At 34.7% G+C, this 17,001-nt stretch overlaps 1 protein-coding gene across 28 annotated transcripts in view; it reads right to left on the bottom strand.

Moving 5' to 3' along the window:
• Nucleotides 1-4,329: 4,329 nt before the first annotated feature.
• Nucleotides 4,330-17,001, bottom strand: part of Sytl2 (synaptotagmin like 2) — a 100,201-nt gene continuing 87,529 nt past the window's right edge. For 27 of the 28 annotated variants that reach the window (XM_023564601.2, XM_063256314.1, XM_063256317.1 and 24 more), the window contains 7 exons: nt 16,813-16,982; nt 16,102-16,204; nt 13,717-13,887; nt 9,860-9,938; nt 7,847-7,946; nt 6,174-6,379; nt 4,330-5,381 (listed from right to left, as the gene is read on the bottom strand). In XM_023564601.2, coding sequence (XP_023420369.2) covers nt 5,236-5,381; nt 6,174-6,379; nt 7,847-7,946; nt 9,860-9,938; nt 13,717-13,887; nt 16,102-16,204; nt 16,813-16,982 — 975 coding nt within the window. In that variant the 3' untranslated portion in view covers nt 4,330-5,235. Of the gene's footprint in view, nt 5,382-6,173; nt 6,380-7,846; nt 7,947-9,859; nt 9,939-13,716; nt 13,888-16,101; nt 16,205-16,812; nt 16,983-17,001 lie in introns of those variants that run through there. The other variant, XR_010049808.1, reaches the window with a different exon arrangement.

Genomic DNA, 17,001 nt, shown 5'->3' with positions numbered 1-17,001 from the left:
AAAGAGATGCTAAGCACCCCTCCAGCAGACACAGACGGAAGAAGGGAGGAACTCAAACAAAGAAGAGAACCCTTTGATGAAGAATATAAAGAAAATATAGAATACATGAAACAGATTCAAAGAGATTATCAGGAAATTTAAAACTCTATGGAGAGATGGCAAATGTGCCTGAAAGAAGCTAAGGACAGATTATCTGAACTGGAGGACAGTTTTGTAATATGGGATTAAGAAAGGAAGAACTTTTAAAAAATAACTAGGAAACAAGCAGTAACAATACAAAAGCTAGAAGACAACAGGAGGATCTATAACTTGAGAATAAAGAATGTGTATGAAAAAGCAGGGATACAAACAAAGGAACTACAAAGGCTATTCACAGAAATAATTAAGGAAAACTTCCCAAACATAGGAAAAGGAAATGATATTCTCATGTATGAGGCATACAGAACTCCAGCCACTTACAACCAAAACAGAGCTACACCCAGACATATAATAATCAAGATCCCAGAAATTCAATATAAGAACAGAATATTAAAAGCTGTTAAGAGACAAGAAACAGATAACCTATAAAGGAAGGCCCATCAGAATAATGGCAGACTTCTCAACACAAACCATCAAGTCAATAAGATCCTGGAGTGAAATATTCCAAGGCCTGAAAGAAAATAACCTCCAACCCAGTTCGATATACCCTGCTAAACAGTCTCTAGAAATTAATGGAGAAACAAGATGCTTCTAAGACAAAGAGGAACTTTGGAAATTTGCAACCACCAATCCAACTCTACAGAGAATACTACAAGGCATTCTAGAGAGAGAGAAAAGTACTAGAATTCCAGGAACAGTGGCAGAGAGGCCTAATGAATGGAGCAGAAAACAGAATGAAGAATAAGCAGACAACTGATGGCAAAAAAAAGAGCATAACAGAAATGAGGCAGAGAAGGTTGGTTATAATCTCTGATATAGATGGCCTTGATACACAATTAAAAAAAATAACACACGTGGAGTAGATTAGGAGGCAGGGTCTACTAAGATGCTATTTATAGGAAATATAATTAACATGAAAAAGAGTACATGGACTGAAAATCAAATACAAGAAAACAATGTTCTATGTGACAGAGAACCAGAGAATAATAGAGGCAACTTTACCAGTATTTGTGGATAGGTTGGAAAGACAGGCTTTAATAGGTAGAGGAATACAATTAGAGATCAAGTCCAGGAGAGAGAAGGTTCAGAACCACTTAGGTAAATAGGAAGTTGTCCCCCCCACCCAATTTAAAACCAAGGGTCTTAGTCAGACCCCAAAATGCACAGTGTACCCTGGGGAAATGAAAGAGGAGAGAGAGTCTTAAAAAGATGGCAGAAGATATTGTTAATAGTGTATCAGGATTTAAAACCCACATTATTTGCACCACTCTACTTAGATAGATTTTATTCTGTCCCAGTTTGTCTACTTGCATTAGATTTGAGGGCACAGACAGCTGTCCCCAAAACACCAGGATATAGCACAGTAATCATCTTTAATTTCCTATTATCTTAATCTGGAGCCCTGTCTGACTTACACTGTTTTATCATGACTGATCTTAATTAAATCTGGTTTGTTTGATTGCTGTTTGGTATTGACAGATTTTATTCAAAACTGATATGATTGACAGTATCAAGTCTGAGAGTATAGGCAACTACACTGAAGATGACAAGACTCTATGATACACATTCTGGTTTGATAACTGCCTGCTTTTGAAGTTTTATATTATATACAAAGTTATATTTTTATTAATACTGTTACGTAGTGATATAGTCAATTACACAATGTCTCATGATATAGCCAAATCTGTTGAAGAGAACAAAAGACAACACAGGAACTATGGTAGAATTACTTGTACAGTGGTCTTATACGTCTTTTTTGTTTCATGTGTTTATAGGAAAATGTTTTGTTTTGTCTTAGTTTGTTTTGTTTCTCCCTCTAATATAGAAATACATGTTAAGACTCATGCATGTGTAGAATCTATAAACAGTTTATGAGAACTATTTTATGATGCATGATGAAATGAACTGAAGAAAAAAGGGATACTACAGTACCCAGTGCTAATCCCAGAGTGTCATGTGTAAAATCCAGCAATACTATTATTCTTTGTTCCGAATGACTTTAGCCTGCTTTAGTTTGTTTAATCTCAACATAAATGAAGATATGGATAACTGCATGTTATGTTTAAACATATAGGATTGACAACCATATTACTAAGTTTTTGTTGGATAGTTGAATAGAACAGTTTGCAGTCTCGCTGTTTGAATTCCTGCTTTATATGTTCCACTTTTGTGTCTTGAACAACTATTTGTAAAAGGACAGTATGCAAACATTAACTAGTGATTTCTTATTGTTTATTTTTTCTCTGAATGTATGTATTATTTCTACCCATTTTCTGTTTTGTTTAGTCTTTCTTTAAGTAAAATTTTAAAAGAAATATTACTCTTTCTGAAAAAATAATACAATTTTGAAGTATCTTCACTTAAGAGAGGTTCAAAACACTATGAATATCGACTGTGTTTACACAACATTCCATTGTTCTATGAACATTTGCCCCATGGACACAAGGTAGGCAGAATACCCAGGCTTGCTGTGGGAATCATGAGATCTTACTTCATCCATTCTTGGTTACAATAAATGGCCCAAAAGGTGGGTGACTGAGTCAAAGGCTAACCAGTTTTCTCTGGAGATTTCTCTAGCAGAAGTAAGAAAAGAGGCCCTGTGGCACAGCTGTGATGCTAGAGCTATAGGAGGTACTATTTCCCCCTCTCTGTGAGAGGGGAGGCATCTGGTCCCAGCCCCAGCATAACCGGAGTTTCCATGGGCTGTATCTGTCTAGTAAATCTCCCCTTTCCTGCTTATTCTGAGTTTATAAATAAGTAAATGTCCCAGAACATTCAATCCAAGGAAATGCCTTCAGTTTAAGAAAATATGCTTTGAAGTTTCAGCAGAGTCCTTGGCTAAAAGTTACACTGGTTCAAAAGCCTGTCACCCAGATCCCTAAAGAATTCAGGTAGATCACATTTTAAAATTCAGGAAGCTCACACTTAGCATTCTTCTTATGGTAGATGAGATTAAATTTATGATTTGTATTTTCTTTTCCAGAAGGAAATGTGGCATGCAATCCCTTTAGACTTCAGAAGCAGCTTGATGTGCTTCAGGTAGTTGCAAGGAGGTTGTTCAGTATGATGTTTTTTTTTTTTTCCTTTTGGTACCAGTGAAACTCATGACCTCATACTTACCAGGCAGACGCTTTCGCTGCTGAGCTAAATCCCCAGCCCAATATGATCTTCTAAAGCTAAGAGATCTCAGTATGGAAGGGGCAGGCCATCCTCATTTTAGATGGACGATACCACAATCAATCTCCTTAGTACTCCAGACCAGGCTGGATGCCTGGAGGTAGTCAAACAGATAATGAAAAGAGGGCCAAGAAAGTATTTTGTACTGTGACATAGCATGAGGCAGAGTGGGGTTTGCACTGCTGCTACTGTGTTCCAATCAATCTTGGAGGGAGATAAAACTCTATTTAACTCTTCTTCTTTTTTTTCTTCTCCAAGTTCAGCAAGAACAGAACTAAACACTCCCATAACAGACTGGGGGAACAAAGAAAGGGCATTGTCCTAGGTTAGTCCCTCTTACTGGCATGTAAATAAGAGGCTCTAGTATCTATTTGGGGAGGGAGACAAGTGGTTTTAATGACATTTACTAGATGCCTGTTGTAAGATCTCATGCTCGCTCATTACCCAGGCTTTCCTAACTCACATTTAAATAAGTACTGAGTCCTAAGGGGGAGTAATATTTTGAGTACTAAACTCATTCAAAATAATCTCTGGAAAACTTTTTAAGATGAAACATTAAGCTATCTTCAAATTTTTCAACTATTCTTTTTTTAAAAAAATTTCTACTGAGGACAAAACCCAGAGCTTCTCATACGGTAGGCAAACATTCCACCACTAAGAAATAACCCCCAAATTCTACTCTTACTAATGTAGCCAAAGATGCCCATTTAAGTGAAACAATGCCAAGAGTTAAAGATTATGAAGAAGTATTAGCCCTACAGAATTATATTAGCCTTGTTAGGGAGTTTAGACTTCAGGATTTTTAATATAAAGTATTCCATTAAAATAAGTAGTATTATTGGACAACAGTTAGGGAACAAGGAGACAGTAGAAGGGGTAAGGGAAGGTAATATAGATAGATATGATCAAATGTATTATATGCCTGTATGAAAATGCCATATTGAACAGTGTTTTATAAAATTAGTGTGCACTAATAAAAATGTATTTAAAAATAAATTCAAGCTATTTTTCCAATAAAATTTAAATTTGATAATTTATTAGGGTTTTTACAAAATATTTTATGAAAATTGTACATATATAGGAAGTACAATAAAATTGAACAATTTATATTCTAATTTAAACTTTGTGCAAAGCATATCTGTGGCTACCTTTATGCTGCATTCATATAGTAAAGTTGTAAGGAAAAACAATCATTTATGCAAAATTTTTAACATATGCTATTATAAAACATTATAGGGTTGAGATCTATTTTAAGATAGAACTAAGCCAAAATAAACCAACAATTGAATTCCATGTTAGCCAGTAGGTGGCACCAAAGTACATTTGAGACCAGGAAAAAAGGAAAGCAATTTCTGAAGACAATAATAAATGCGATAAATGCAGTCATATTGCCATAACATGGAATTCCATATTCTATTGGAGACTACAGCATACATACTTGTCTTTTTATGCAATTATTTGTCATCACTGATATTCTTCTTCTCCCCACCCTATCCCAGGAAAAACTTTCCTTTATATTTTTCTATCTATTTACAACTGCTACATTTTTCGATAATCAAGGAGGACTGGAACACAAGATGGTGTGTGCTTCAAAACACTCAATGGGAAACTAGAAAATTTTGCTGGTTGATGATATCCCAGATTTAGTATTTCTTGGCAGCTTTTTCATTCAAAAAGCAGTTTTCCTAGCTTGGTCAAATATCTTTAACATTGGAATCACAAGCCACGCATCTTGTCATTATTTAAGTCCCTTGGGCCTTGTAATCAAAGAAACACATACAGATTGACTTTAATGTGCTGTGTAGTGTTCATTAGTGTCAACAGATAGAAACTGAGGATTTTTGTCCCTGTAGTCAGATTTTCCATATTAGGTTCCATCTATGTAGTAATTTGTAGTGGAGGAGCCAGAAGACTCTGGGTTTACTTGGAAATTTTGGCAATCAAAAGCATTCTGAGGGGCAATGTGGCTTCAATCCAAGTGTTGGGGGAGTTTACCATCTTCTCCCAGAGAGCAATTTCCTCTGAAGTGGAATCCATCCAATCTACTTCAGTTCCATAGCTTTCCCCTGAAAAAAAGGAAATTTTGCATTTAAAATGAATAACCCATGGGGGAAAATGGGGATGGTGTGTGTGATTCCCTCGTAATAATCACCAATGGAAGACAGATCTGGGACATGATATAAAGAAGTATAATTATTTGCCCATCTGAGTGACTCCATTTGGAGATCATTCTCATAATTCCAATAACGATGATTTCTCTTCACATGAATGTAAAAGCTGGATGAAAATATATCAGTGGCATGAAAGAGTTGAAAGGTTTCTGCACTGGGTTGGAGATGACACTTGATGATGCCTAGGAAGTGTGCTTAAGGCTTTAGTGCCAAGCAGATACAATTTAGAACCTTGAATCTTTCTGTCAGGAGCTCTGTCACTTAACATTTTTGGCTATCAGTTCCTCTGGAGGTAATAGTAGTAAATACCTCATTAAACTGTTATGAAGATTAAGTAAAATAATGCAAATGAGTGACTAATGCTCCATAAATATTAGTTATTATTATTCAAAGAATATCTGTTTAGTCCTGAAAGACCACAAATGTGTTTTCAGTAGTGTTAAAGGCATTTCTGTCCTCTACCTCATACTCCAACAAAATTTAAGCTCCATATGACAGACACTGTACCCTGTTAATCCTCATTTCCAGAGGCCCTGGTATGCAGCCTGTGATTCCGTTACTCATTCATTTCATTATTCTTAATGGATATAGAGTATCTGTTTTCCTTAGAAAGAAGCAAAGAAACACATTCCTAATGTCTCCAGGAAAATTTGACTCATGGAAAATTAAAAATACAACAGATGTTACCTGTTCCAAAGCCAATCCGAAGACCTCCTAAAAACTGGTTGGTTAATTTGTAATGGTCCCAAACAGTGAGCTCTATGCAGGCTTCCCTTAGATCTTCAGGCCTGAACCCGTCATACACCATGGTGTGGTTGAAAATGGGGTTGTTTGTTTTCCCTACAGCTCTTGTCTTCTGGCGACTTTTCCTACTGGTATCTGGAAGAACCGTACTACAAAAAGAGGTATTATTGTGAGAACATTTCAGTACAATAGTGAACTCTTATGCTTTTAGTACACTTAAGCACAGCTATTAGAGATTGGTAATGGAGGGAAAAAGACTGGAGCGATAGTACTTGTGGTTTGGTTGAAGGTAGGGAAAGGTGCATCATGCTGGAAAGACTCCGGAAATGGAGCTGGGTAGACTTAATTTGAATCCTAACTTTCCCACTTATGACAGATAATTATTGGCATTTTAGGAAAAGTTGTCAATTGCTCAGATACTTGCTTCCTCATCTACAAAGTATGAATGGTGATGCTGACGTCAAAAGGTTGATATTAGAATTAAATAACACATGAAAAAGACTTACGGACAGGCATGGTGCTTGCACTGAGTAAGTTCTAATAAATAGCAATTACTTGAGGGTTTTTTAAAATTTGTAAGTACAGGCTATTCCTGAGTATGATAGCCTAAGGGATTACTATTATGGAGCTGAAAAAGAAACCTGTTGAATTTGCTAGATTTGAATGTGAGAATTAATAATATATTTTTGCTTTCACTTATGCTTTACTTAAGACAATAATTGAGTGAACTTTAATCTACCACATCTCCTATAAAGGCAAAATGTCTAACCGTGGTTTAAAAATGGGAGACTAACCTGAGTTCAAAAATTTTACTGGCTGACATTCATGAGAAAAATATATAGGGAGAATCATAAATAATGTCATATGTATTAAACTATGTCATATATATTTAAATAACTACTATTTGTCTTCAGTAGACTCTATATAGATAAAATGAGAGGGAACAAGGAGATCATACTAATCTATCTAGTTATTATTTACTAGATGCCATGTACTTTAAATGTATAACAGAAAAACTTTGCTACTTAAAAACTCAAACTATCTTAAGTTGTAGTGAGCTAACTCTTAGTAGGGGCTTATGTAGCAAGTCATTTTCCAAATATCTTCATTCTGATACAAAGAATCTTTGCAAATGGACCACAAAACATGTGAGGCAAAGAAGTAGAGGATTTTTCCCTGCTTCACAGAGAAGCCAGAGTGTGACATTCACTATTAGAAATATGATACACCTCACCAACAGATACATCCATAAAAGACCTTACATATCTGCATTTGAGGACTCAGTTTCATCTATAGCAAAAACCTCTAAATGTTTGGTTTTTCTTTTGGGGGTGTGTGTGTTTGAGATAGGTCTCACTGTGTAATTCAGATTAGCCTTGAACTCACAGTGATATTCCTGCTTCAGCCTGCCCCTTTTAGTATTATGATTTTAGAACTGAAACCTTAGAAATTCATGTTATAGATTTGTAAAATTCATGTCTCTATTTGTTCCAAGTAAACTCACCTAAACTATGACTAAAGAATTTTAACATCACAGACATAGAGAGCTGAAACCAACCAACAAAGACAAAGCTAAATGGTAAACCTGAAGAAGGCCAATTGATTAATGCTGTTACCATTTAACAAAAGAATTTAGATGGCTTCCCCTTAGCAGCGGAAGATCAAAGCATTCCTTCACCCAGATGTGCACTTCTCCAGTTGTAGGAAGCTTTTTACCTATAATTTTAAAAAAGGAGAGAAAAATTTGATAACTGTTTGTTTCTTGATATTAACAAGTCTAAAGATGTCAGCCTAAAAAATGATCTAGCTCAAGTGCTCAATAATACTGAATTGGTTAAGCTATACACTCTAAACTTTATGTTTCATAGTCTGGCTATGCTGAGCTCAGATAACTCTATAAAAATAATTCCTAAGAATGAAAAAAATTCATACAGATTCCAAGTATAGGGTATCTCATCTCCTTTTTGGGTTTTACTTGATTCAATAAAATCAGATAGCAGGTTTGTGAATCATCCATTTACAATTATATTCAACATATCTCAGTGAAATGAATAATCCTTTTAAACATTAATACCCATATAGCTGGTATTGGTGAAAGGCATTTAAATATATTTGAGTGTAAATTAACCAAAACTAATATTGGCTAAGTTACAGTCTATTTTCTTATTAAAAGTGTCTAAATGTTTTATAGGGATATTGCATATATATATATACATACAATAGGTAATACTATAGGTAGGGAATTACTAACAAGTTGACTTAGTATGGTATTGCTTTCTAGGCTGGGTGCATATGGATAAAAGAACACTCTCAAATTTTTCTGCATGGCTTAATGCAATGAATTGACCAAGCTGTATTTTGTGAGCATCTATAATGTACTCCCCCTATGTTGTCATTAAATATACAAGGAATATAAGAAATAATTTATGCTTTCAGGAAATATTTATAATTAAGCAAGAGAAATTAATTCAAATAAAAACTATAAATATACAATATAGAGTGAAATGTGAAGTTGTTGCTGCAATGTTCTAGAAAACTATGTGATCAATGAGGGCTAATATAATCTTGAAAAAGTTTTATGGAGGAAATGGGACTTCATCTGAGACCTGAGTAAGTTGAAGAGAAGAGAAAGCCATTCCAGGGAAGAAAAACTGTATGAGCAAAACCTCAGACAACGTGGAACCTATTATAACATACAATTCCCTGGGTCTCTCAACTACCAAGTGATAGTGAGAAAAATAGGATATGAGGTTGGCATTTTTATGCATGTTGATCATAAATTATAGGATATAAATTATATGCAAAAGAATCTGCCTTTTAGGAAGACCCAGAAGTTATAAGATGATGGTCTAGCAGCAATTTGAACCAAATACATGGTTTGCTTGCCATTCAATTTTTTTTGAGACATTGTCTCACTATGCAATTCAGGTTGGGCTTGAACTTGCAGTAATCTTCCTGCCTCAGTCACCAGAGTGCTGGGATGCCAGGTGTGCACCACCATGGCTTATACCCTTCAAATTTTAAAAACTTAGTTAGAATACCTTTTTTTAGTTCAGCTACTACCTTACATCTATTTTTTCTTCATATCCCTTGCTTTATTGCCTGGTTACAAAAAAAAAGTTTGAGCCTGAAATACCTAATTTCAGTCATAACATTTGTACAGCGTCCAGGGCCAATATTTTGGGGGAACTTGCTTGGGAGATAGTGTAGAGGCTGGCATTCATTTCCTGCCAGTTTTTATTCCTAAAAAGGAAGACCAGAAGCCCCGAAGTGAAGAATGATACAGTAAACTTGAACAAAAATGCTTAATCTCTTGAACGGACTCTCAGAGTAGAGGATCAGCGAGCTCTGATTTCTTAAGGAGTTTCTATGAATTCTTCCAATTCCCATCTATGAAAGAGATTACTCAAGTTTCATTCTTATCACGATACCCAATTCTGAATAAAGAAAAGGCCTTTTACATTGTGTGGATACAAATTGTTGGAGAAAGTGGGGACAGTAAAAAGAAGGACTGTACACTAGACTAACAAAACTGAGAATATTCACAGAATCAGAAGGTTCTACTTGAAAATCTTTGGAGAGGAGAGTGGTAAGGAAAGAACAGATATAAATAGAAAGTCATTACATACCAGGAATTGGCTCTGGAACATACTGGAGAGCTAGCTTCATTTCACCTCTGTTTTCTGCTTCAAGGGCAACTGGTGCTGTCTGAAAAATACAGGAATGTCAGGAGTTATGAGACACAGATTTTTAATATTTTGTTTGTGGATATTCTGTTACAGAGCCATTTGGCCCCTTTCTGGGACTATGTATCATTTATGAGTGACCTGAATTCAAAGTTACCTCTGTATCAGAGATAGGCTGTTGTTTTTATAATTGGGAAAGCAATACTGTATATCTTGGAAAAACTCAACAGGCTGCCTAAAAATTATTTCATGGTCTTCAGTCTCAAAGATGGTAGAGAAATCAGAATGGCTTGCTTGGAAATGCAAAAGGTGTCTTGAGATATATTCAGAACACATACATTGTGTAGTCATTCAGCTAGAGGTAATCTTACATTTTCAAAGCTGTATTAATTTGATTGTTAGAGACTAAGTGTATAGGACTCTGTAAGAATAACAAAGACTGATAATAACTTAAAAATATGTACATTATTTTAAGCATGAGAGATGGTCTTACTTTCAAATTCTGCTTGGTTAGCGTCTTAGTTTCAAGAGGTGTATGCATCAGAACCTAATGGAGACTAGTTAAAACTAAGATGTTTGTGGTAGTTAAGTCATCTTGACTGCCTTTGGTACCTGATCTGAGACTGGTGGAGCATACTTCTGGTGTGTCTTGGTGGATCATGGGGTATAGCTTGGAGTCTCACTCTAGACTGTCACCCCTTCTTTGTCAGGATTGTTTGCCTGCTCTGCTTTCCAGCCACCACCATAAACTAGCATCTCTGCTGTCATGTCCTTCCACAATAATGTTTCACCTTGGAGTCAGCTCACTATGAGCTGAATCTCTAGAAACCGTGAGTCAAATTAAGCACCACTCCTTCATGTTGTGAGTCTCAGCTCTTATATCTCAGCAACAGGACATTTGACTAATGCAATGTATAGCTATCATCTGCCAATTCATACCCATACCTGGATAGAGCTAGAAATTACTGATTAAAGTGATTTTTGTGCAACACTTGGGAACTATTTAGTGGAACTATTTTATTATGAATGACCTATGAATGAAATATACAGTGAATATTTAAAGTTTTAAAAATTTATTATACTTCAAAACATTTTGCCATTAATCCCACTCAAAATATCCGACCTTGGGATATCCACTCAGCACCTCTTCTGTGTTTCTTAGACAGAAGCTTTCTCTCAATAAATACTTTCTACTCTTAAAAAAATTCCCCTTTTCTTCAAGAATATTTTTTGCCACTCTCTGAAGAGTGCTGGAAGTCCTCTTTCCTGAGTGTCTTTAGGAAATATGATAAAACATGGTGATTTCTGCTCCTGAACGCTGTCCAATAGAAAGGGAGGCATATTTACTGGAGCTGGCATTGTGTCACTTCTGGCTTTTTCCTAAAGTCAAAATGATCATGAAAGGTAAATGTCTTGAATCAATTCAGGACTTCCATGCAGTCACAACAGCACAACTAAAAACACTCGGACAAGAAGACTTCCAGACAGCTTTAGGAAGTAGCAAGAGTGATAGGCTGTGTTGGAGGTGAGGCTGAATATTTTGAGAGATCAATGGCAATTTGTCTTTTACCGTAATAATTTTTAAAAAATGGCTTAATATTCACCATATTTTTTAAATCACACTTCAGAGAAATTTGTATTGTTTGTATGTATCACTTCTAGCTACGATAGATTGCCTTAGGCAAAATGCACCCTCACAGTGAGAAAAATTAAAAATGTAGGATTAAAATAATCAACTTGAAGATGTCAAAGAATTATTAAAACAGAAAAGGATTCAAATGGACAAGATTTTTTTTTTAACATAAAGTCTTGCTATACAAGTTCAGGTTGGCCTTGAAGTCACATGATCCTCCTGCCTCAGCTTCCCAAGTGCTAGGCTAGATAGATTAAATTATTGAACTGAAAGACAGGTAGCAAAAAATAGCCTGAAGCATAGATAAAATAAAAGAATATAAAATATAGAAGTGAGCATAAAAGACATATGAGATAGAGTTATCAAATATAGTATACATGTAATTAGAAGTTCCTGAAAGCCTGGAAAAAATTGGGAAAAAAATCAGTATTTGAAGACGAATTGCTAAACAATCTTTCAAATTGATAAAAGATACCAAGATATAGATCTAAGAATCTCAGTGAGCACAAAACAGGATAAACACAAAGAAAAGTATACTCATATCAAATCTGTTAAAAATAAAAGGCAAATATGAGAGATAAAAAGATGCATAACTTTCAAAGGAGCAAAAATAAGATTAATAGCTGACTTTACAATATAAATGACAAGTTAGTTATACAATGGTATAACATCTTCAAAGTGCCAAGAGAAATAATTGCCAAGATAGCAACTAAGCAAAAATATCTTTCAACAACTTATTTGAAAGAGATATAATGCAGTGAAAACCTGTGAAAATATATTGCCAATAGATAAACACTAAAAATAGAACTAAGCAAAGTCTTTGAGCTCCAGGAACAACTCCACATACAGACACTGAAAGGGATACAGAGAAATAGGGAAACAAAAATGGTCATCTAAATGAATACATTATTAAATAATAGTGTCAAATGGAATTTAAAATTTCCATATAATCAAAACATGACTAAAAAATCCCATAAAAGATAGGAGAGTGGATAAATGAAGTTAAAAAATGTTCTTAATTTCTTTCCTTAACCTGGAAGTCATACAATTCCTAATTTAGACTAGATACATTTTTTTGTTGTCGGTACCAAGGATCAAACTCAGGACCTTGTGCATACCCAGCAAATACTCTGTCACTGAGCTACACTCCAACCTCTACACTGGCCACTTTGAACTCAAGGATGAATACTGTAACCTCTATATCAACCAATAAAAAGAGAAAACATTGTAACTGACATAATAGTTGAGAGGAAAATGGAAGTATATGATAAACCAAAAAGAGGTAATTATGTAATAATAAGAAAAATAATACAAATATTAACCTAATAATACAAAGATCAGATTTGTATCCAAACATATCAATATTTACACCACACACACTTTGGTTAAATGACCTAATTAAAAAACAAATATTTTCAGATTGAAAAAAATTAAAACTATTGCCAATAGGGAACGTATCTTAACTATAAAAATTCAGAAAGTTTGAAAACTAAAGGACTGAAACAAAGTTGTAAGTGTGTGGAAGCTGACACAGCTACACTAACACGGAAAAAATAGACTTTAAGGCAAGAAATATTACTAGGATAAAAAGTATATTTTTGAATGACAAAATTGTTAATCCATTAGAATAAAACAATTCTAAATGTGTATATACTTTATAAAATAACCTCAAGAAAAATAAATCAAAATAAGAAAACTAAAAGTACAAGATAAATCCATAACCACATCTTTCTTACTAATTCATAGTACACACAGACATAAAATCAGTAAGGATATAAAAGATTTTATTAATCACTATTGACTTAATTGATATATACCATTATGTCCAACATGACTTTCTTTTCAAGTGACACATGGAACATTTATCAAAATCTGACATATGTTAGTTAAGCTTAAAGGATGTTTCACATTGCAGGATGAAAGTACTCAAATGACCTTCATGAAATCTCAGAAACATTTATGTTAGCTGATTTAAACATTCTCCCTAAATCTTTCTTACTCTTTCTTTACTGAATGTGCAAGCTAAATAAGCCCAGCCCTAGTTTAGAATGATTCCAAATTACAATCAGACTGTGAGTTAAGTGCAACGGAGGTTTTTTCCAGTATACCAGGCTGCAAACCAACCAACCTACCAATTAACCAACCCACCAAGAAACTCTAAACTTACCTTCCGCTTTAGAGGGTACCACTTCAGTTGTTTATTCTGTTTGTTGTCCCAGTCCCATGATTCCAAATCAATTTCTACCTCCCCTAGGAAACTATTACGCTTGAATGTGTCCCGATGCCAAACAGACAGATTCAGCTTCTGTGTCTTTAAGATTTGCTTTTCAATTTTATACTGGAGTTCAAAGAAGAAAATGAAAATGATGAATAACATTACATTATGCCAAAGTTATGACACAGAGATGGAGAGAAAAGTCATCTATGTAGATCAGATTTTCTCATCTATTAGGTTTCAAGTCCCTCAAATATTGCAAAGTCACCTTATTCCGAGTGTCCTGTTTCTAAGAGCTAAAATGCATCTTTTATAAAAGCTGACATTCTTTCTCCTCTGGAAAAACAAACCATGGATCGGATATCATAGCTGGCAATGGCTTTCTAAAAAGCCAATCATTCAATTTTGTTGGATATTTTTAGATTAGATAGAACATAAATCAAATTCAATCTAAAAATGTAATCAGATTTACTCCAGTTCTGTTTTCTACCTGAGGATAAGGTACTTTTGAAAATGTACTTGTTTTTTAGAGCATTTTAAGTTCACAGCAAGACTGAGCAGAAAGTACAGAGTTCCCAGATATGATCTGCCCCCCACATGCACTTCTTACTGTCAATATCCCACAAGGACAAGATGTCTTTCAAAAAAAAAAGATAAACTTAGTTTTGTCCAGCTTTTTATGGTCAAGCAGACAAGATTTGGTTTTATCTAAAATATGGTCAAACCTTGATTATATATAATCATGGAAGGAATAATAGTACTTCTAAAAATAATCTCTATCTGGCTTTATGACATACTATTTGAATTTCCATTTTGGTTGTAGTAAACCTGCCTTTCTCTGCCATGTAAATTAGCTGGCTTTTCTTGAATATAGGGTTGAAGTAGCAGATCCAGAAATAGCCTGGGTACTGGGGTATGTCATAGTTAAACAGTAATTAGAAATTTTCTATAGAATCCAGGCACAGTGAACATGCCTGTAATTCCCACACATGGAAGACTGAGCCAAGATTGCCATGAGTTCAAAGCTAGCCTGGGCTACATAGTGGGTTCAAGCCCAGTCTGCACTATAAAGCAAAACCTCGTCTCAAAAACAAAACAAAAACTTACTATAAAATACTCACAAGTTACTAATTTAAACCGTAGATGATTGAGAGTTCCTTTAACTGTTTCTTCTTTATCAGAGGATAATAAAAAATTTAAGAGTTTTCAGAAAGATAGAAAAAAGAACACTGCTTATATTTTTGGTTTTAAATGATTTGTTAACCAGAAAGCAAGCATAATCCATTTTGGAGAAAGGGGAGAAAAAAGAATGTGTATATGTGAGTGAGGTTTATTTTCCATTCACCTGTCCACATATCTTTCCTTCCAATAATATTTTTTGGTATTTATCATAGATACTATACTACTAATCAATATTTGTTAAATATTTAATGTGTGCTAATCACTTTACACATAATAATTCTTTTCATATTTATAACTACTGAAGTAAGTATGTACTATTATTACCCTTTTGTAGATCCCAAAACTATCCCCTATTTCAGATTGAGGTGCAGACATGTTATTTGCCCAAAGGCACGGTATATATACAACAGTGTTGGTCCCTGCCTTCGTGGAACTTAAAATTTAGCGTCAAGGTAGAAAATTAAACTACTAGTTTAACCGCTGAGTATTAGAACAATCTGTAGTAAAGCAATGTAACTAAGGCAGCAAAGGGCAGGGAAACAGGTTATTAAAGACAGGTTCTTATAGGAATAAGCATTTAAAAATGTGTAGGAAGTTGTTAGGGAAGGAATGTGGAGAAGGCTCTTAGGGCCTCAAAGAACAGAAAGTCACGGCAGTGAAAGAAAATGTACTTCCTTAAAAGTACAGAAGGGAATATAGAGGGACCAGAAAAAAGATTATGAAAGAATGAAGATGAAGACAGAGTTTGGGTTCTGAAGGGACCACGTGCATGTTATAAAGGATGAATGTCACATAGACTAATGGAAATCTTGAACGATTTTAAGCAGAATTGTGCTGCGGAAGATAATTCTGATCGTAACACTAAACTTTATCCACTGTACATCCTCAAGCAAATTTCTTTATTTCTCTAGGCTCCATTTGCCTGTCTGTGACATGTAGCTAATACCTGCCTGCAGGAAATGCACAGGAATGCATGACATCATGTGATACATTCATTTGTATCATCTTACACAAGGCCATTCTCAGAAAATATTCATTTTTTTCCTTCTTTTCCCTTAGTGAGTGACTTTGTGCAGATATTACCCAAGAAGACACAGCTATTTCAATGCACAGGTTACCATTTAGGATTTTCTTGCATAGAGAATTTATAGATACCCGCAGTATCTCGTTAAACACAGGGTTCAAGGTTTTCTTTGCAACAAGTGTTTTCTTCTTGCCCATTTTGCCTTTGTCTGGTAACAAGTAGGTCTTTACATACCTAAAAAGAGATGTGAATAGACAAGAAGCTCAGAGAATATAAAATTAATGTCCCTACCTCTATTTTCCTTAGTTCTAAAAATATAATGAAAATTCCCCACAAAAGTAATTTCACAACATTGAGAAAAGGAATAATTAATAAACGTTCCCACCAACACCTTTATACTTTTAACATTTAAAAAAATTTTAGTGGAATGAATCACTTAGTATTATTTTGAAGATTTTTAAAGGAAATTTTCTGAATTCACTGTTTTCCTTTGGCCTTAGTTAATATGTTTTTAAGGGGTGGGAGTAAATTTCTAACATAGTGTTTAAAACTATTGGTTTGTTACTGAAAAACATCATCAGTCTTGGCACACATCTAACTGAGCCAGGGTTGATGTAAAGAAAAACAAAAGAATGGATGTTGAGCTCATTGCTTTTATAATAATAATAAAAAGCTTTGGGCTTCACACAGCAAAATAATTAAAACTCACACTTCCCTTTAATTCCTTTTAACAGTCACACACAGACCCCCATTTGATTACTTTCTCTCCTTCCTAGTTCCTATAGGATTCCTGGTTTGAAAACTACAAGAAAGTAGATGCTGTAACTCCAAAATGTACTCACGGGTCTGAACGCTGTTTTTTAACATCTGCTGCTGCTAAGTCCTTACACTGGGCCACAAAAACATGTAGTTCCTTCAGCGACTCCACATAGTCAATTGCAAACTGAATATTTCCTTTCACTTCCAGATTGCCAAAGTCTCCACTATAAACACTCATCACACTGCCACTCACCTAAAAACATCAGAAACAT

Source organism: Cavia porcellus, unplaced genomic scaffold, assembly GCF_034190915.1.
Source record: "Cavia porcellus strain 051 isolate PalLab524CR breed Dunkin Hartley unplaced genomic scaffold, mCavPor4.1 scaffold_9, whole genome shotgun sequence".
NCBI lineage: Eukaryota > Metazoa > Chordata > Mammalia > Rodentia > Caviidae > Cavia > Cavia porcellus.
This window is presented reverse-complemented; position numbering and strand designations above follow the sequence as displayed.